This window comes from Suricata suricatta, chromosome 3 (genome assembly GCF_006229205.1).
Source record: "Suricata suricatta isolate VVHF042 chromosome 3, meerkat_22Aug2017_6uvM2_HiC, whole genome shotgun sequence".
In the NCBI taxonomy this organism is placed as follows: Eukaryota; Metazoa; Chordata; class Mammalia; order Carnivora; family Herpestidae; genus Suricata; species Suricata suricatta.
In genome coordinates, this window is record NC_043702.1 from 144,183,270 (window position 1) to 144,206,341 (window position 23,072).

The window sequence follows — 23,072 nt, forward strand, 5'->3', positions numbered from 1 at the left end:
GAAATGGAAAAACATTCTGTGCTCATGGATTGGAAGAATAAACATTGTTAAAATGTCATTATTACCCAAAGCAATTTACACATTCAACGCAATCCCCATCAAAGTTGCACCAGCATTCTTCTCAAAGCTAGAACAAAATATCCTCAAATTCATATGGAACCACAGAAGACCCCGAATAGCCAAAGTAATAATGAAGAAGAAAACCAAAATGGGAGGCATCATAATCCTACTTTTTAAGGAATAAATATAATTTAGTATGATCATTGTACTAAGATACTACGTACAGGTTACTCTAAATAGGTCTTTTCTAAACACCTACTAGTCACTACTTGACCCACAATAAATGGGATTAAATATATATATTTATTAAATACATATATTTAATATGTTAAAAATATATCAAACATATTAAATATATATATAAAAACACATCCACCCTATAGGATGTATAAAATAACAATGCACCTTGAAATGCACATTCACTTTTTCTGAATATACATATAAACCCAGGAATAAATATATGAAGATAGCTTTTAAATACATGAATTTTATCCTCTCTTAAAATGTGTAGGTGGGGGCAATGTACCAAAGGAAATGGCAATTATTCATAAAAGGTAATAATTAATTTTAAGGAATTTGGATATGAGACACATAACCTCTCACAATTTATCTTATAACTATCAAAACTTAGTAATTCCAATTTCTACAAGTCATTGCAAACTGAGCACACAAAACTGCCCATTGGAATTCTCTTCAGAATGACTTTAAGAGAAAAGACTATAGAATTTATCTCTTGACCAAGTAAACAATGAAATATATCCACAAAATATTCTGGATGATATTAATCCCTGTCTAAACAAAATTCTTATGGCTAGTAAAGTTTTTTTAAAGCCTAGCTTTCAAAATTACTTTAAGCTTGCCTGATGTTGATCAGGTAAGGGTAACTTCAGTTATAAAATCTAAATATCAACCTACATATTCTGTGGACTGGATTAGAAATAAAAAGAAAAAAATATTACAGTTATGTATTTACTTCTGTCTTACTTCTGTGAACTACACTGTATTTTCTCCGGATTAGGAACATAAATATGGTCTCCCTTAGTCCCTCTTCTCAGAGCACTAAAATTATATGAATTTGCTCACAGTATTTTCTTTTATATATTCCAGTATTACTGACAGTCTCATAGAGAAGGGCATAGTATAGGTACATAAGTACTAGTTTAATAATAACAGTTTCTAAAAGTAAATTATTCAGGGGCACCCAGGTGGCTTAGTCCGTTAAGCATCTGACTTCGGCTCCGGGCATGATCGCACAGCTTGTGGGTTCGAGCCCTACATCGGGCTCTGGGCTGACAGCTCAGAAGCTGAACCCTACTTCAGATTATGTGTGTCCCTGTCTCTTTGCCTCTCCCCTGCTCACACTCTATCTCTCTCTCTTTCAAAAATAAATAAACCTTAAAAAAATAAAATATAAAATAAAAGGATTCAAAATCTGGATGACAAATAAAATTCTGGTTCCACATGTACACCCACAAAAACAACGAAGAAATAACTGTGATGTAGAATTCTAGTTTTGAGTTCCTATTACAATAATTAATTGACCTCAGGACCAAGCACAAAAGTAGCAGTATAAAGAGTACCTAGACATACATGACAAAGATTCATTTGTTAATCTTAAAGCATCTGCCAGAGCAGGAGGCGCTCATGCAAACTCTCTCCAAGGATGGTGGGTGTCATTTTTGCATTCTCCCACTACCTTTCTCGTGCTGGTGGCACCTCCTGCCCCTGCACCATCCTTGCAGCCCCACCAGAGCCAGTGGGAAAGAACGGCCTACACAGAGGATGCCCCTTGAGCACCTGGCCAGGAAGAATTGTGTTTCTGGGCACCACAGGTCTAAAATGAGAGAAGAGACTGTTCTTGGCAGGCTACCGCCCCCTGGGCACTGTACACACAGAAGGAAACACACTCCCAGTCTTCCTATTTACTTATGCTGGCGCTTCACCTGAGGGGCACAGTTCAGGATTACCACCCACCTAGAGGCTATGGAAGTACTCTCACTGAACACAGACCAGGGGACATCATCTTTGCACTCTCCCTTGGACTTGCTGCCAGAAAGGAGTCCATACACTTATAGGAAATTACAATTTTTGCCACTGGTCACCAAGGGTATACCTCCAGACTGACTGGTCTGGAGACAAGCAGGTTTTCTGACTGATGTCCCTCCAAATTATATATATACCTTTAAAGCTGCTGCCTGTTGGGTCTAGCTTCCAATTAGCATAAAACCAGGGCCTGTTAGGCCCCTCCCCCTGGAACATTCAGAGAATGTGCCACTGTCTCAAAAACCAGAACCTATCAATAAAACATCAGGCCGCTTAGACAATCACAAAGGCTCTAAAGGCAACCAAAGGCTAGGGCACGGTAAAATGATGAGGTTCATCTACACAAGGTCACTCTTCCTAGGATGGGAGAGATGGCTGTTAAACCTAATGCATAGAAATTAACATAGAAAGCTCAACAAAATGAAGAAAAAGGAGTATATTCCAAATGAAAAAAAAACAAGATAAAACATCAGAAAGAAACCTGTAAGAAATGGTAATGAGTAGTTTACCCGATAAAAATGTCAAAATGGTCATAATGATGCTCACTGAAATGAGGAATGGAAGAACACAGCAAGAACATTAAAAAGATAGAAAATATAAGAAAGTAACAAACAGAAGTCACAGATACAGTAATTGAACTGAAAAATGCCCTAGTGGGGTTCAACAGTAGACTAAATCAGTGATCTAGAAGACAGGGCAGTGGAACTCACCCAAAAAAAAATCAGCAAAAAGAAAATTAATTTGAAAAAGTAAAGATAGCTTGGGGCACCTGGGTGGCTCAGTTGGTTAAGCATCTGATTTCAGTTCAAGTCATGATCTCACATTCATGGGTTCAAGTCCCATTTAGGCTCTGTGCTGACAGCTCAAGAGCCTGGAGCCTGCTTCGGATTGTGTGTCTCCCTCTCTCTCTGCCCCTCCTCTGCTCACACTCTGTCTTTCTGTCTCTGTCTCTCTTTCTCTCTCTCAAAAATAAACAAACATTTATAAAAAAAAATTTTTTAAGTAAAGATAGCTTAAAAGACCTGTGGACAGTATCAAGCAGAATAACATCCACATTATGGGCGTCCCAAAAATAGAAAAGTGGGCAAGAAACTTATTTGAAAAAAATGCAGCTGAAAATGTCCCTAACCTGCAAAAGAAAACAAATATCCAGACCCAGGAAGCCCAGAGACTTCCAAATAAGATGAACCTAAAGAGACACAAACATAATGAAAATATCAAGAGTTAGAGATTCTTAAAAGCAGCAAAAGAAAAACAACTTGTTGCCGAGGAACCCCCACATCGCTATCAGCAGATTTCTCAGCAGAAACTCTGCAGGCCAAAGTGAATGGCATAATACGTGTTCGAAGTGCTGGGGAAAAACAAAAACAAAATCAAAAACTTCCAACCAAAAATACTTTACCTTGCAAGTTTATCATTCAAAAATGAAGGAGAGATAAAGAGCTTTCCAAACAAAAGCTAAAGGAATTCATCACCACTAAACTGGCCCTATAAGAAATGTTAAAGAGATTTCTCTAAGCTGAACAGAAAGGTTAATAATTAATAAGAAAAATACTGATTGGTAGAGTCAATACACAGTAAATATAAAACTGATATGAAGGTTAAAAGGCAAACAGTGGAAATAACTAACTACAAAAATTAGTTAAGGTACATACAAAATAAAGAGATTTAAATTTGATACAAAAGACATAAAACATTTTTATGGGGAGAGGTAAAAATGTAGAGTTTTAAAATTCATTCAAACTTAAGTTGCTATCAACTTAAAATAGACTATCACGTATATAAACTGTAATACATAAGCCTCATGGTAACTGCAAAGCAAAACTCTATAGTAGATTCACAAAAGAAAATGAGAAAGGAGTCAAAGCATGCAGGTATAGAAATCCTACAAGAAACTCACATCATATATAAGAACATAGACTGGATGAAGTGAAGGAATAGAAAAAGATATTTCATGCAAAAATAAACCAAATGAAAGTATGGTAGCTATACTTATACTAGACAAAATAGACTTTGAAACAAAGAATGTAATAAAAGATAAAGATGGGCATTAAGCAGCGACAAAGACGTCAATCCAGCAAGAAAATATAACAATTGTAAAGGAAAAAATTGGTAGCAATACAATAATAGCAGGCGATGTTAATACCCTAGTTATATCAAAGAATAGATCATCCAAGCAGGAAGCTAGAATATATGCATATACACATGCAAATAATATATACATATATTCAAGTGTACATGAAACAATCTCTAGTATACATATGTTAAGCCATAATACAAGTCTTAATAAATTTAAGAAAATGGAAACCATATCAAACATATTTTCTAATCACAATGGTAAGAAGCTAGATAGCAATTATAAGAAGAAAACTGGGAAAATCACAAATATGTGGAGATTAAATAACATGCTACTAAACAACCAATGGCTCAACAAAGATATCAAAAAAGGAATAAAAAAATACCTTGAGACAAATGAAAATACAACACACCATAATCTATATGATACAGCAAAGTAGTTCTAAAATTTATAGTGACATAGGCCTACCCCAAGAAACATGAGAAACATCAAGTATAAAATCTAACTTTGCCCCTAAAAAAACTTAAAAAAGAACAAATAAAGCCCAATTTAGTAGAAAGATGGAAATAAGAAAGAACAGAGCACAAATAAATGAAATAGGCACTAAAAAGGCAGGGGAAAAGATCAATGAATTGATTCTTTAAAAATAGAAACAAAATTGACAAACCTTTAGCTAGACTCACATGGGAAAAAAGAGAGAGTTCTCAAATAAATAAAATCAGTATAAAAAAGAAGATAAAACTGATGACAAGTATACAAATGATCATAAGAGACTAAATAATTATATGCCAACAAATTTCACAACTCAGAAGAAATGGATAAATTCCTAGAAAGTTACAACCTTCCAAGAATGAATCATGAAGAAATAGAAAATCTAAATAGACTGATTACTCGTAAGGAGATTGAGTCAGTAATCAAAAACCTCTCAGCGAACAAAACTCCAAGACCAGATGGTTGCACTTGTGAATTCTACCAAATATTCAAAGAGAATTTAATATCAGTCCTCAAACTCTTCCAAATAACTGAAAGGAGGGAATGCTCCCAAACTCATTTTAGGAGATCAACATTACCCTGATACACAAAACCAGTCAAAAACATCACAAGAAAGAAAATTACAAGCCATCTTCCCTGATAAACAGAGATGCAAAAATCCTCAACAAAAATATAAGCAAATAAAATTCAACATTACATTAAAGGGACTCTTTACTGTAATCAAGTGTGATTTATTCTATGGTTGCAAGGATGACTTAACATCTGCAAATCAAGCAATGTGATAGACCACATTTAACAAAATGAAGGATAAAAATCATAGGATCATCTCAACAGATGGAGAAAAACCATTTGACAAAATTCAACATCCATTTGTGACAAAAACTCTCAAAAAATGGGTATAGCCAGAATGTACCTCAATATAATAAAGTCCATATAGGACAAACCCACAACTAATATCATATTCAACAGTGAAATGCTGAAAGCTTTTCCTTCAAGATCAGGAACAAACAGAATGCCCACTTTCACCAGTTTTATTCAACTACACATTGTAAGTCCTAGCCAGAAAAACAAGGCAGAAAAAAGAAATAAAAGACATCCAATCCAGAAGACGTAAAACTGTAACTATTCAGAGGTGACATGGTGATATTTACATATATGTATATATAAATTATATGATATATGATATATATACACATCATATATATAGTTATATATATGTATATAGTTACATATAGTTATATGTCATATATATATAAAACTAAGACAAAAAAGACCAAAAATTAATGGAACAGAACAGAGAGCCCACACATCCATGGTCAACTAATTTATGACAAAGAAGGCAAGGATATAGAGGAAGGACAATCTCTTTAATAGATGATGTTGGGAAAATTGGACAGTGCAAAAGAATGAAACTAGACCACTATCGTACACCATACACAAAAATTAACTCAAAATTGGTTAAAGATTTGATGTAAGAGCAGAAAGTGTAAAACTCCTATAAGAAAACATACACAAGCTCCTTGACATTGGTCTTGGTGATATGTTTTTGGATGTGACTCCAAAGTCAGTGGCAACAAAAGCCAGGAAGGAAGGAAGGGAGGAAGGGAGGAAGGGAGGAAGGGAGGAAGGGAGGAAGGGAGGAAGGGAGGAAGGAAGGAAGGAAGGAAGGAAGGAAGGAAGGAAGGAAGGAAGGAAGGAGGGAAGGAAGGAAGGAAGGAAGGAAGAAAATAAATGAGACTACATCAAACTTAGAAGCATAGTGAAGGAAACCATCAACAAAATAAAAAGGCAATATACTGAATAGAAGATATCTGCAAATCATGTATCCAATAAAGATTTCTATCTAGAATATATAAAGAACTCATACAACTCAATAACAAAAAATGGGCAATGATTTTAAAAATGGGCAGAAGATCTGAATAGACTTTTTTCCAAAGAACACATACAGATGTCCAACAGGTACTCAAAAAGACGCTCAACATCACAAGTCATCAGGGAAATGCAAATAAAAAGCACAATGAGTTATCACCTCATACCCATCAAAACAGTTACTGCGAAAAGGACAAGAAGTAACGAGTATAGGCAAGGGTGTGGAGGAAAGGGACTCCTCGTGCACCACTGATAGAAATGTAGACTGGTGTAGCCACTATGGAAAAGTTTGGAGGCTCCTCAAAAAGTTCAAAATAGAACTGTGATCCAGCAGCTCCATCTCTGGGTATCTTGTGAAGAACACAAGAACACTGATTTGAAAAGACATATGTACCCCTATGTTCATTGCAGCATTATTTACAATAGTGAAAATATGGAAACAACTTATGTGTCCATCAATGGATAAATGGATAAAGAGGCAGTGCACACGCACACACACACACACACCCACACACCCACACACGCACGCGTGCGCTCACACGATGGAATACTACTCAGCCATAAAAAAAGAACAAAATCTCTCCATTTGTGACAACATAAATAGAACCCTAAGGGCACTTATGCTAAGTGAAAAAAATCAGACAGAGAAAGACAGATACCATAGGATTTGACTTATAGTCAGAATCTAAGAAACAAAGCAAATAGACAAAAAAATAAACTCATAGATACAGAGAACAAATTCAATTGATGGTTGCTGGAGGGGAAAGGGTTGGTGGGATGAGCGAAATGGGTGAAGAGATGAACAGGCATAAATTTCCACTTACAAAATAAATAAGCCAGGGGCATATAGTGTACACCATGGTAACCATACTCGCAAATACCGTATTGCAAATCTGAAAGATGCTAAGAAAGTAAATCTTAAAGTTCCCATCACACACACACACATATACACATAGATCCATCACTCTGTATAACGACAGATGGTAAGCATAGTTATTGTGATGTTACTTCACAACATGCACGGATGTAAAGTCATTATGCTGTACACCTGAAATAAAAGGTTGTATGTAAATAATACTTCAAGAAAACAAAAATTGGCCAGAAAATAGCAAGTGCCGGGAGAATGTAGGGAAATTGGATCCTTGCACATTTCTAGTGGAAATGTAAAAAGGTGACACCATGTGAAAAGTGTTTTGATAGTCCCTCAAAAATCAAATATAGAATTGCCATATTATTTAGCCACTCTACTTTATTATTCAGCCATGCTACTTCTGGGTACATATTCAAAAGAACTGAATACAGCGACTCATACAGATATCTGTACACTCATGTTCCTAAGAGCACTGTTCACCAACAGCCAAAAGAACACAGTCACAGAACAAATACTGTACGATTCTATTTACATGAGGTACACGGTCAAATTCATGCAGACAGAAGATACAATGACTGTCGCCAGGAACTCAGAGGAGGAGAAAAGAAAGTTATGGTTTGATGGGGCACAGGGTTTCAGTTTGGGAAGAGAGAAAAGTTCTAGAGATGAAGATGTTGATGGCTACCCAGAATAATGTGAATGTCCTTAGTGACAGAACTGCACACTTAAACATGGTTCATACGGTAAACTGTATGCTATATATTTTTTACCACATTAAAAAAAATAAGGAAAAACATAGCTTACCAGTTCCTTAGCCAAGTAATCCGCCAGAGTATTTAGAAGCTTATAATACACTTCAAACCATGGCAGGTAACTGTAATAAAAAAAAAAAAACCTTTAAAAATGTGTATGTGTGTATCATTTAGAATCAAGAATAAACAGATGACAAACATTAAATGTGCATTATTTCAAATAGCTTAATCCTGGTGGGCAGAAAAGAATGATACCCATGTTCTCCTTCCTGATAATAGTAAAATTCTACATGTTATCTATTGCTAGTCTTTATAAATAATAATAATTCAAATTTCTATTGTAAAAGTTATTCATTACACACTTCTATTTTAAATCTGCAGTAAAATTATTTAATCCTACGTCATGGTATGAGTATGCCTAAAGTACTCCTCGGACAAAAGTTAACCACTGTAATCAAACATAATGCAAAATAAAACTAATTTTAAAAAGCATTAAAAATATACAATCATTTCTTATTAATGATTACTGAAGTGAATATATACTAAAATAAAATTATGTGCTTAATTAATCAATCAGTTTGAAATTGATGTTCAAGTATGATGGTACGTTTCAAAATAGACATTAATAGCAGAAAGCCTATTTTAAAAATTGTGAAAATGCTTTTAGATCTCAAAAATATATATAATTGAAAATTAATTTTCATTTCTTTTGCTAGATATGATAATTAATTTTTTGAAAGCAAAATACTAAGTCCAAAATTCAGTTGTGCATAAAAAATCTGTACTTATTAACAAATTAAGATATTAGTATATTTAAAATCTATTCAAAGGTTTGTTTATTAAAATATGTCCTTTTCACATAGAATAGTAAACCACAAAAACACCAGTGTAGTTACGTATCAATTGACAAATATTCCTTTTTTTTCAAAGAATTACTACAACAGGCTTTCTAAGAGAAGACAGTGTGATGCTTTTACTATATAATTGTATCCTAACAAGAGTGTTGTTTATATAAATACATTATATATATATATTCAATGTGCTGTATATAAAACAAATTTAAAATTTAAAAACCAATGAATAAAGCTTAGAAAAACAACTTTCTATTTGCATTTTTCATATAAAGTCTGATTTATTAATGACTATGAAAGATGCTTTTTGATTCAAGAGTGACCTAAAGTCATAACAGAACAGTTAAGGAGAGTATCTGTATTCAGCAGAATTGTCATAGAGTTCTTTAAAATCATAATTACTAATACTAATAATATAAAAGATGCCTACGATATTTTAAAATATCTACCAACTTCTAGTTAAATCAAGCACATTGAATACATGCATTTGTCTCTGTGCCCTTTGGAAATGGCACTAAAATGACAAGTAAATGAGCAAAAAGGGTATAAATTAATAAGGACAAGAGAAATGGAGAAAAAAGTAACAGAGAGCAACACAGGTGAATGGTATTGTGAAGACGAAAAGGAAATGAAGAATAATAACTGACTTAGCAAAAGAAAGAACACCAAAACCTAGGTGCCAATAGAAGGGGAAATGACTAGTAGCCTGTATGTGTGCACGCCCCCCTCCATCCCAGAATCCTGAAACACTGATCCGGAAATCTCTCAATGAAGCAGCAGCAGCAGAACAACAACAACAACCCTCAGACATCCTATTTTCTTGGAGTGAAACGACCACTGCACGCACAAAATTGTTTAATGCAGTTTAGTGCCTCTGTCTTAAATATGAGTCCAACCACCAGATATTTGAGGATATACAGACATCAATACAAACACAAAAGGAATTCCAAGTAAATACAGACAATACAAATCACAGATGAGAACTCTGAAAAGTTATCACTAATATTCTTAGGAGCTAAATAAAGAACAGGATTCTATTAGAAGAAATCTAAAAGAGAAGTGAAAAAAATTTTAGACAAAAAAAACCTCTTAGATATTCAATATAAAAGATGAAGTAATTAAAATCAATAGAAAAGTTAGAAACCAAATCAAGAACATCTCTTAGCAACTGGAATAAAGAGATAATCGGAGAGTAAACATTAAAATATCAGGGCATCAATCTCAACTCAATCACGTAGTTGACTAACAGTGGTAGTTCCAACGGGAAAGAAAAAAAGGGGAAACAGCAATGAAATTTTCTTTTTTAAAAGTTACTGGAAAAACTCCTAGTTATGAGCATCCAGAATGAGAGAACCACTGAGTGAACTGTAAAATAAATGAGCCAAACCACAGTGAAGTTCCACAACAGTGGACAGAAAGCACCTAAGAATTTCCAAAAAGACAAAACAGGTAACATACAAAGAAATTAAATTCAGAATGCCACTGAGCCTCTCAAACAGGCAATCCCAGAAAGTGAGAAGATAATGCCTTCAAAATTCAGAGGTTAAAGCCTTTTGCAACCTATAATTCTTTGCCCAGAGAAACTACCAATCACAGGTAGGGCTAGACGGATAACATTTTCAGTCATGCTAGGACTCGGAAATTTACCTCCTTTGCATTATTTTTGAGAAACTACTAACGGATGGTTTTAACAAATTGAGATAGTGAAGCAAAAAGGGGGAACGTCAGGATACCAGAGACAAGAAATCTAATCTCACTAACAACAGTTAAACACAAGAATAAACTGTACAAAAAGGCCTAAAGAACAACCAGTCTACAGCCTTTGGGAAACCTGAAAATCAGAAGTTAGTATAGGTATTCTCAACTTTCATATTTAAATTACTCAATTCTTTAAATCTGGTGCTTAGATGGTTATTCTACTGTCTCTCTCACAAAAAGAGAGGGGGGGGGGAGGGAGGGAGGAACAGATTACAAATACTATTTTTAAATTATCAACTCATTACCATGCAACTGACCACATCATACTTTCTACTCATTATAACTCAAATGAAATCACTTTCATGGAGAGTGTCCTGCTATAAAGGCACACTACAGCTCCTTGGGTAGAGTGCCATTTCTTTCATTTGCAAGCATTTCACATTCATACTTCAACTTCTAATGGCCTGAAGAAAGTGTTATCTCAGGAAAATTTCAATATGTCATGGAGTTCGGATCTGTGCATTCACATAAGATGAGACCTAATCTATTCAAGGACCATGCTGGTCTGTTTCTATCTTCCTCTCAAGAATTTTTAGATAAAGCAAAATTTATTGATTTTAGATGGCTGCATGTCTACCTGTTAATCCTTACATTATCATTTTCACCTTACTTAAGTAATGTGAGACCTTTTTAACCCTAATTCTTCTTTCTTGGCCCATTATAAAAATAAAAATTATAATAAATATATCATAGTTAGAAGTTATTACAAAATAAGATAATCTTTTTCTAGACAAAATACCTTAACACTCTTTTTGTCTTGCACGCTATTCTATTTTTTAAGTTTTCATTTTAATTCCAGTTAGTTAACATACAGCATTCTGTTAGTTTTAGGTGTACAATGTAGTTAAGTCACCAGTTCCACACCTCACCCTGTGCTCATCACAAGTGCACTCCTGAATCCCAATCACTTGTTTAACCCATCCCCACCCCACTCTCTCCTCTGGTAACATCAGATTGTTCTCCATAATTTGCTTTGTGTGTGTGTGTCTCTCTCTCTCTATATATATATTTTTTTTTCCCCTTGTTTCCTTAAATTCCACATATAAGTGAAAGCATGCAGTATTTATCTTTCTCTGACTGACTCATTTCACTTAGCATTATACTCTGTAGCTCCATTCATGTCATTGTAAATGGCAAGATTTCATTCCTCTTTATGGCTGAGTAACAATCCATTATATACATATTTATATCACATCTTCTTTATTCATTAGTCAATTAATGGACACTTGAATTGCTTCCATATCTTGGCTATTGTAAGTAATGCTGCTATCAACACAGAGGTTCATGCATCCCTCTGAATTGGTGTCCTTGTATTCTTTGAGTAAATACCCAGCAGTGCAATTACTGGATCATAAGGTAGTTTTAACTTTTTGAGGAACCTCCATACTGTTCTCCCACCAACAGTGCAAATATGCTTTTCAGTGTCCTGGTTTTCTCATCTTTACGTTATAGTTTTCATTGGCTATCTTCCTCTTTCACTTTTCTTTCAAATTGTGAAGATGAACTAAAACACAATTTTTATAAAATGCTATTTTATATAGATAAATACAATTTATCTGTAAGAGTATTTAATTGTTTTTGAAAATAAAACAAATCAAGTTAAGTAATGATTAATATTTCAGTTACTTCTCAAGATTTAACAGTTCTTATCTGTGTTAGGTATTTTGGTATCTACCTAATTACTGATACTTTTTTTTTTCTTCTCAGTACTGATACTTTTTATAATCTCCAAGAATACTAACTCTTACTGAATTTCATCCTGGTACCAAGCTGCTTGCTCTTGATACAGGATATGCTGGATTTTGTTCTCATGCTCATTCTCTTAATTATCAAATTCAACACTCAATTTTGTTTACAGCACTGCTAGACACGGAGATGTTTTATAACTACCTCTAATATAATTTCATCTATAAATCAGGCTAACATTATTTATTTACTTATTTATTTAAAAAATTTTAATGTTTTTATTTATTATTGAGACAGAAACAGAATGTGAGTGGGGGAGGGGCAGAGAGAGAGGGATACACAGAATCAGAAACAGGCTCCAGGCTCTGAGCTGTCAGCACAGACCCCAACATGGGGCTCGAACCCATGAACCGTGAGATCATGATCTGAGCCAAAGTCAGCTGCTTAACTAACTGAGCCACCCAGGCGCCCCCAACATTATTTTTTTAAAAACCACTGCAACAAAGTTACACTTGGGATATTCTCATAGTCATGTCCAAGGCTCCCATGCTCTGTTATTTTCACTTGGGTAACATGACTTACTAGTCAGTTCTATGCCTATCTAGGGAGTACAGAGCAAAATCTAAGAATGAGACTCTGTATGTCAAAATAATTGGAAGAACAGGGAATAAAACTTCTTAAGCACTAACTATATGTAAATAAACATGCTTTTTATGTGTTATCTCATTTAATTATTAAAACAATGCTATAGTAAATAACTGACTAAACTAAGGTAAGCCAAATTATCCAGAGTCAAAAAGCTACCAAATGACGAGAGCGGGATCAGAACTCTGATCAACCTGAGCAACATTTGCTCAGGGGTCCACCGTAGACAGCCCATCACCCAGCACAGGCCCGTAGTTCGGTAATATCCAAGTCCAGTGACCAGACATTTTCAGGCAGCTAAATAAACTATGACAAAATATATTTCAGTTTAAATCCAAATCAGTCTATTAACAATTTCTATCTGCTTAAGCAAATTCTAACTTTCAAATTTTGTTTACCTAATGTTCAGAGACTTATTTTTTAATTTTGTGTGTGTGTGTGTGTGTGTGTGTGTTTAAATTTATTTTTGAGAGACAGAGAGAGACAGTGTGAGCAGGGGAAGGGCAGAGAGAGAGGGAGACACAGAATCTGAAGACAGGCTCCAGGTTCTGAGCTGTCAGCACAGAGCCCAACGCGGGGCTCGAACCCACGAACCGTGAGATCATGACCTGAACTGAAGCCTGACGCTTAAACGACTGAGCCACCCAGGCGCCCCCAGAGCCTTTTAAATTATGTTTTGTTCATAAAGACAAATTTCTCAGCAGATAAAGGTCTATTTAATTCTTTCATCTAGCGTATTGGTAATTCCTTCCAATTATAAGTTATAAAAATGTTGAAAATTTTGAAAAGGACATGGCCTGCAACATGGGACAAGATCCCTCCCAAAATAACATAAGTCCACGTACCAACAATCTAAGCATGACATTTTAACCAATAAGAGGACTTATAACTTCATTATCTATTGTATAGTCAGCATTTTTTTCTGTGCATAATTTGTTCATGAGAGAGAGAGGCACAGACTTGAATTTCTACAGCAAGGCCTGAAGCACTGGTGTCTCCCTAAAGAACGGCAATCACTCACACATAACGTGCACTTGTGAACTACTGACTCTTGGTGATAATAGCCCCTTTCGCAGACTGAATAGCATTCACATTTTTTAACAAAAACATCACATATCCAAGTGGGGCTATTTTACGACGAGTCATGCTCCTAGAAGCATCCGGGAAGCTTGGAAACTTTCTGTTGCTAATAAACAACAGCATCGAGAGCAGAGGATGCAGACTGGTGACTCGCACACTAACGAGCTCGAGTCCAATGGGCATATTTTGTGTGGTCAGCCCACCCCTGTCATCTAATTAGGTTGCCAACTTCTAAAACTGATATAATTCACTTAAAAATCTGGTTTTCTTGCTCTTCTTAAAAATCAAGAGAACTGGCAATGCCAGACACACACGTTTCACTCTGCACCAAGAACCTAGAGCTGTGCGATGGCTCCAGTCTTTGGGTGTGGTGTGTGCTATGTGGGTCACCACACTAATCCCCACTTCTAATTGTCAGACACTTAACCTGTGTCTCTCATTTGAATCCTGGTCCTGGTCCCCGTAGGGAACTGAATTCACAATCCTTAACATGCAGCAAGTATTCAACAGGAAGTCTTGCTCATTCTTTCCTATGACAAAGAAAATGCTCTGGAGTACACAAAGTCATCAATAATTCAAATATTTTAACAGGATTCCATTGCCAACTTTACAGGCTGAATGTATAGTAAAAATAACATATATATATATTATAAACTTTACAGATTTATAAAACACTGTACATTATGTAAGCTTACCATGCTGGGTAAGAAATGTTATTCTCGTGTTTTTATTTTTGTGGCTTTTTAGGTAATTTTCAAACAATACATGTTGAAAGCCATTTCTAACTAATATATAAGCCTTTAAACTGATTAACTGTATGTTAAAATATTTTTTCAGTGAATTTTATAGTTCCAAAGACAGTCAAAATCTGTTTTCTTACAACCAACCACAAAAATCCTAGAAAGTTGAAAAAATATATACTCAACATACTCCAATGGCAATATTTTACCTGAATCTTATAAAACCAAAAATGTAATTTCTCTAACAAAGAAAAACTGAGACTCTCATAGTCTTGCAAACATATATACATGTAAAATAAATACATTAAGACCAATTATTTGTTTAAAAGGCAAGAGATTCTTCAAGTTTAGTCATGATTTTCTTATTTTTTTGGTAAAGACATAAGGCAAAACATAGTATATAAAGTCATGAATCCATTCTGTGGCAGTAAGAAGACTTCCCCCACACTTGTGCTTCCACTAAAGAGCTGATAAAACTTTTACATCCCAAAGTCAAAGGTTAAATAAAGGAAAGGAAATGCTTTTTGTCAAATAGTCAGGTAACCACTAACAGTCTAAGTGATCAGCAGGAACCTAACTTAGAGTAATCAAATAAAACTAAGGAAACTGCCTTTCCGTAGAAAAACGTCTCATGTCTAGAGGCTGTTTTTCTGTCTGGAAAATTGACACAAAATGTGTAAAATTGAAACATTCTGCTTCTCAGGGATTTGCCCAGAGGAAGAGTGTGAAAGCTTCAAGTTTGGTATGAGTTAAAGTGGGGCGTGGGTGAGGAGGTGGGGAGGGGGGGGGGGGGGGGGGGGGGGGGGGGGGGGGGGGGGGGGGGGGGGGGGGGGGGGGGGGGGGGGGGGGGGGGGGGCACAAGAGGAGCCTGACTACAAAGGCCCTAAACACTAAACATCAATCTGTCTTCCTTATTAGGGCATTTCATTTTAAACCCTTGGCAACATTTTTATGGTTCTAAAATTATGTTAATCAAATTAGGGGGAGGAAAAAGTTGTTTCTTGCATTTTTGTTAGCACGTGGAAGCAATTCTAAATACAAACAATGGCAAGATTTAACTTAGTAATATCTCTGAGTATTTTGGAAATCTTTTTAAGATATGCCATAGAAAAGAGCGAAAGTATACAACCATGGCGGAAAATTCAAAATTCAACATCGACTTTTAAATTTGATTTCAACTTGTATTAAAAATCTTAACAACCTTTAAATGTATTTCATTTTCATTATGACTATCTTCAAGGACCGGAAATATTTTAAACTGTTCAATATCAACAAAACTCATAGGACATTTATTTTTTTCTTTTAAAATTTAGATCATTAAAATACAACCACTAGAAGGCAATACAAATGAAAAGATTTTTTGTGAAGATATATTTAATCACAATAGAAAAAATTTAGAGTGTTTAACCAGGATATTACAAAAACAACAGGAGAAATATTAATTTCTATCTAAGAATCTTAAATCATTTAATATTGAGAGTGACCCCTAAATTCTGAAACCAGTATTTTCTCACAGTGAAATACCTAAGAATATTGTATGTTTAATATGTGGCTAATTTTGCACACCATCACGGGCAAGGTACGAAAATTTTTCATATTTGAAAGTCATAATATATTCCAGGTAAAGACACTTGTAACTAATTTTAAAAATTATAATCAGGAAGGAAATCATCTTTGTGCTAAATCTCAACTTTTAAGGAAAAAAAAGTGCAATGACCAACTGTCAGACTGAGCATGTGTGAACCTCTTAGCACTTACAGGGGATACTGTGAAATCTACCGTGACTTTTCCAACTTATAAACTGCTGTACTTGCATTTATTCATTTTACAAATTTTGCCTAAAGACTACAGTTCATTATTTAGTTCGCTATCTGACAGGAAGATTTGTAAATGTATTTTAACAAGTCTTATGGAAATAAGGCAAGAATGAAATACAAAAATTTAAGTGTCACATATTACAAGTAGTTTCTTTTTTTACACTTCTCTGCATCTTCCTGATTTTCCATAGAAAAATATGTTACTTTTGTTATCAGAAAAACATGGTTAAAGACCTATATTTCTGTATCTTCCTTGTGCAAGCATTTTGTCATTTTTCTAAAATTTTAGCCCTATTAAAGGCTAAACTCTAAGAAGCCTTAGAACTAAGGTAGGATTCTAAAAAAATCAGGACACCCTCACAAAACTGATTGCAAGCATTCCTCCAGAGTTAAAACTCAGAATACCAGCATAGGCAATTCTCTCATACAACCCCTGCAAGCACCACATCCCATAATTAAAAATAAAACAAAACAACAACAACAACAACAAATACACATACAAAAAAAAAAAAAAAAAAAACCCAACCTGGCCTTCAAAGTAACAGGCCTGCTCCCCCTAACCAAGTCTATGACTAGAGTAGAACAGATAATTCTACTTCCTTCCCTACTCACCTCAGAAAATTAGTTAAATTCTAAATCTTGGTTTTATATTGAAACAAACTTTCTTCTACATCTTAAGGATACAATGAAATTACATGAGCAGTGTTGGAAGAGAAACAAATAACAGGAAGTAAATTATAGATGTAGCAGTATGTCTCCAACCACCTGGTAATTGAAATTATACAAAAACCCTAATCTCAGGCTCTGAGATGGTGATGGGAAAGTCATTTCACAAGCAGGATTTTTCTTCTCTTCCAAAGGTCATTCTTTCATACATGGTGACTCCAAATTTCAAAGGCAAAGGCACAGAGTGAAACGACCCCTTCCATTCCCAGTTCTGCTATACCACAATGACCAGCTGACTCCCTTTGAAGTGCCTTTAACGACACACACTGGTAAAATAATCTCTTATCTCGCAAAGAGACTATATATTTTACCTGACAAAAGATGATCTGGTTAAATTCCTACTGATTTTCATATGCTGTTTATAGTTCTAATATCTAGAATTTTAGAACAAGGAAAAACTGGTAAAAATGCCTCATTCTTCACAAAAATGGATAAATGCTGAAGTGCATAAAAGAAAATTGGAGATCTATCTTTCTCTCTTCTATGAATATATACAATGATATACTAATATATAATCTTTATTAACTACTGTTTAAAATACATATGTACACATATAAATTGTTCTTTAATAAGAACATACCATACATATTTGAAACTTTTCATTTCACAATATATCATAAACATTTCTCTGAGTCAGAGTCTTTATGTATAAATAATTTTCCCTAGTAGATAAATAACATTACATTCTGTTCATTTATACAATAATTAATTAATTTTTTAAATTTTTTATGTTTATTTTTGAGAGAAAGAGAGAGACAGAGCACAAGCTAGGGAGGGGCAGAAAAAGAGGGAGACAGAGACTCTGAATTAGGCTCCAGGCTCTGAGCTGTCAGCACAGAGCCCGACGCGGGGCTCAAACCCATGAACTGCGAGATCATGACCTGAGTCGTAGTTGGATGCTTAACCGACTGAGCCACCCAGGTGCCCCTATACATTAATTTATTTATTCAACAAATATCTACTAAGAATTCATCGTTTGTCAGGCACTATTGTAGGCACTTGGAAAATAACAGATGAGTAAAAAACAGAGAATGTTGTAGCAGGGAAGGGGGCTTACCAGGGGAGACTGGGGAGTGTAACAATACACTTAACTCCTACTGAGGGAGTGTAAGTTATGTCCCAGTTTTTTGCTTATAAACCATGCTCTACTAACACTGTTCTCACTTTACTGATCACTACTGGGATGACTCCTGAGATTTAAAATTCTGGGACTACAATTAATTAAGTTAAGGAGAATGAAATTTTACAAATCTGATAGGTTATTAAATTTAGGTTATGTCATTTTGTAGTTCTATAAACAGTACATTACATATCTGTTTCCCCTCATGCTACTTTTTTAAAATTTCATTTCTGTCAATCTTAATGTGCTCATTTCTTTCACCTTTAGTAACACCGAGCATCATTCACGGGTGTATATGCTATTTAAATTTCCTCTGTAAATATGTTACTCAGATGTTTTACTTCTACTTCTCTTGGGTTCTGGGTCATTAACTCTTGGGTTCTGCGTCACTAACTCATAGGTACTTATTATGTATCATGGCTATTAACTCTGTTACAGTGGTTGTAAATATATTCATATCAGTTCTTTATTGTTATTTGGTTTTTGGCTTTTTAAAGTAGTCTTCATGACCAGTGCAGACCCCAAAGCAGAGCTTGAATTCACTCATAACCCTGAAATCAAGACCTGAGCTGAGATCAAGAGTCAGATGCTTAAACAACCAAGTCACCCAGGTACCACTTATTGGTATTTTTAATTTCCTTATTATAGTTGTCATCAAACAAAAGGTTCCATCATCATACAAAGATGCCAATCTTTTCAGCCTCAAGATTCAGTAGTAAGGATGGATATAAAGGCACTCATGACTACAGTAATTTTTAAAAACCAACAATATTTTCTTCTAGTATATTTAAAGTTTTATCATTCCTTTCAATAACTGTAAAGTTAAATCTAAACTGGGGGAGACCTGGTCTAATTCATAGGTAAACCAGAACCCAGAACACCATAATTCCCCACACTATATAGCATTTAAGAGATTTGTTAAAATTATTTTCAAGACATACATTAATTACAGCTTAAAATAGGCATTTACCTATCTATAACTGCTTTTTTTAATGTTTATTTCTGAGAGACAGAGAGAGAGAGAGAGAGAGAGAACAAGTGGGGGAGGGACAGAGAGAGAGGGAGACACAAAATCTGAAGCAGGCTCCAGGCTCTGAGCTGTCAGCACAGGGCCAGATGCGGGGCTCAAGCCCATGAGCCATGAGATCATGACCTGAGCTGAAGTTGGATGCTTAACCAACTGAGCCACCCAGGTGCCCCAACAACTTTCTCAATAAGCTGCCGAATTCCACTAAATTTTAATTCTCTTTCACTATTAAAAGTAAATAGCTCTCTAATTTACTGGCTACTCTCTAAATTGACTATTCTCAACACAGCACGTTTCCTTTCAGGACAAAGATTCTGTTATGCCATTAAAATCTTGAGACGGCAGGCTTTTTTTTAATTTCCTAGGAAAAAATAAGCTGGAGAATAGACACCTGTCAATTAAAGCTTTGATACCTATTTCTCATCTACCAGAAAGCATTGTCACATGACAAAAACAAATGAACAGATAAAAAAGGAATATTTTTTAAAGATAAGATAACCAGTAATGCAGATTGTAAAAGGTTTTCTTTATTGGCATCTATGATTTTACTATTTTATTACATTTATATAACATGACTTTATTTTCTGCAGGTAAAACTATTACTAATCCAAAAAGTACTACAACACTCGGGTATTCTATATATGCAAGTTCGACAACAATAAGTCAGTTACTGTAACTTTTTAGAATCTATTTTCTATACAGTAATGGCCCCTGGTTTGGAGATATTAACACCGTGTCAGTCTTTCACAAATTTAACAAATAGTTATAGTTCTTTTTTGTGTGAATATCCTGAAGTAAGAGTGGCTTTCCTAATTTAAACAGAAATTTCTATAAATGTTTAATCTATAAAACATTTGTAGGAACTATTCTGAACCTTTAATAATGGTTTGCTAATTGTGAATAGGTTCAGTGTATTCAAAATATTTTAAAAGTTCAAAACAAAAACAAAGATTCATCATCTTTAATTACCAATACCAGGAACTCACTTCAGAGGCAATGAGGTAAACTGTAAAAATGCAAGTTCAAATATTACAGAAAAATAATGCCTGTAGTTTACTCTCAGGAGGGTCAGCAAAAACAACTATAAGAGAAAGAGAGAGAGAAAGACTTTGCTTGTGCGTGAGTGTCTGAGAGAAAGGGAGAGGAAGGAGAGAGAAAGGCATGATAACAATTGTGAATCTGGGTGATGGATATGTAAGAGTTCACTGTAGTGTTCTTGAAACTCTTCTGTAAATTTGACTTTATTAATGAAAAGATTTAAGATTGACAGAGAAAAATCAGAAAGCACGTACAGCTTTTGGTCTTCCTATGAGGACTAACCTGTCTTGGGCAGAAGTGGATGAGGTTACACGCCCCTTTGGAACCTTCAGCATGAAACACAATGATGAAAGGAGCTCTCTCCACCCATTTTCCACTGTCACCCCCACTCTCAATGCACAACCAGTTGCCTTTTTTATTTTCTTTTATTTTTGAGAGAGAGAGATAGAGCATGAGTGGGGGATGGTCAGAGAGAGAGGGAGACACAGAATCCGAAGCAGGCTCCAGGCTCTGGGCAAATGGTCAGCACAGAGCCTGACGCGGGGCTTGAACCCACGAACCGTGAGATCATGACCTGAGCTGAAGTCAGCCGCTTAACCGACTGAGCCACCCAGGCACCCCGCAACCAACCAGTAAATTATAAGAATCACAACCTATAGTTTGAAACATAATACTCTTCCAGATAAAACATAATTACTTATGAAACACTTCCGAATAAAGATTGAAGAAAATTCTCCAACTCTAACAGATGTTCTGAGTAAATTTAGAATCTAAACCTCAAAGAATGATATGGATGTAGCTAAACAGCAAATGAACATCAACCTTATACCAAAGCTTTCTTTGCAATATTTTACGATTAATTCAAATGGTATTTCTTTTCCTAAAAGCATTTCTATAGAACCTAGCTTGACCAAAACTGGTATTATAACCACAGCATAGAATCTTATTTTTATGGAATACATCTGTATTTCTGACTCATCTACACATACTAAAGGGAAGCTACTTTTTAGGACCCTTCCTTGTCAACAGTCAGCATCTCAAACGCTAGGTCTGCAAAAAGGAGACACATTCTTAACTACATATTGAGGCAAGCAGGTGATGTCAGCAAGTGAAGCAGAACAGGCAGGGCTTGTGACAAACTAGAAAACTCATGACACAACTACAAACTGCTGCTTAGTTCCAGCTTCTTGCTGTTACCAGGAAGTCTAAGACCAGAATTCACAGTCTTTCCTATTTAGCAAACGAAATCAGACACTTTCATTTTATGTAAAAATTTACTAAAATTTATCAAGTGAGAAACATCTTCAAAAATTCTTAAGACACCATATGGACAGATAAAACGTCTCTAAACATCTCTGCCCAAGAATCACCAGTTTATAGCCTTTGCCGGAAAGCAGGAACTTAACTTCCAAAACTACCCATTTTGGATGAGTGGTAGAAAAGAGCAGGTATTAATCTGACTTTCTTGCATCTTATTTAACAGAGGAAGTGTATATTATTTGAACTCACATCTTAATGTTTAATTTTTCAAAAACAAGCCAACAAAAACTAATTGTGAAAGAGCCAATTCTTTTAAGAAAAATTTTACTGTTACTGATAAGTCTTAAAGCCTAATTGATACTGTATACAGAAAATAAAATTATTTTTCAACTTACTTGGATCTAGAGAAAACAAATAAGCAAAAAATATTATACACATATTTTTAAGCACCCTAAGCATAACAAAGTACCAAAGAAAGGCACAGTTAATGATTAATACACCCAGTTTTGTTGTGTTTTGTTTTGTTTACTACAAATACTCACCTAAGGATGCACAAGCAAATTTTGCCTCCTGATGTGAGTCTGCAGAATCCAAATCTCTGTTTACTTTCGATGTCTGTCAGTACAAAGGTAAAGTGCTGTCCAACTTGATGCTGAGATACTCTAAAATACAGCAATATTATAAAACTTTAATGTGTCTTTTGTGTGAGAATTTTCTTAAAGAAAAACAAAGCAAGAATATATTTACATGAGGCACTGGTTTCACCTTCCCAATCAGTTGGTTCTCAAACCCAGAACTATGTTCTAAAACTAAAATGAGTCTGAAATGGGTAAACGAAATCATGAGCTGAATATTACAATAAGTTGTAACACCTTACACGCTGAGGAATTAAGCATGTACAAACTAACCTCTGAGTAGGGAATCATAAGGTATTTCAGCGTAAGTTGGCACATGCCTAAAAGTACTTACAAAATATTTCATAAGTCTGAAAATACTATTACTGAGACCATGGAAGTGAGAACAGAGACATGATGACTGATTTCGCCCAACTCCAGCCTCTATGTTCATGATTTTACTTTACGATTGCTTAGATAGCAGATCAGGTGGCTTTCAAATCAAATGGCAGCCACCACTGACTGTTTAGTTGCTTCTTCTGTTGA

At 35.0% G+C, this 23,072-nt stretch overlaps 1 protein-coding gene across 5 annotated transcripts in view; it reads right to left on the minus strand.

The window, feature by feature from the left end:
• Positions 1–23,072, minus strand: part of DENND1B (DENN domain containing 1B) — a 252,763-nt gene that overhangs the window by 124,680 nt on the left and 105,011 nt on the right. For all 5 annotated transcript variants that reach the window (XM_029935406.1, XM_029935401.1, XM_029935402.1 and 2 more), the window contains 2 exons: positions 22,455–22,574; positions 8,217–8,286 (listed from right to left, as the gene is read on the minus strand). In XM_029935406.1, the coding sequence (XP_029791266.1) occupies positions 8,217–8,286; positions 22,455–22,574 (190 nt within the window). The remainder of the gene's footprint in view (positions 1–8,216; positions 8,287–22,454; positions 22,575–23,072) is intronic.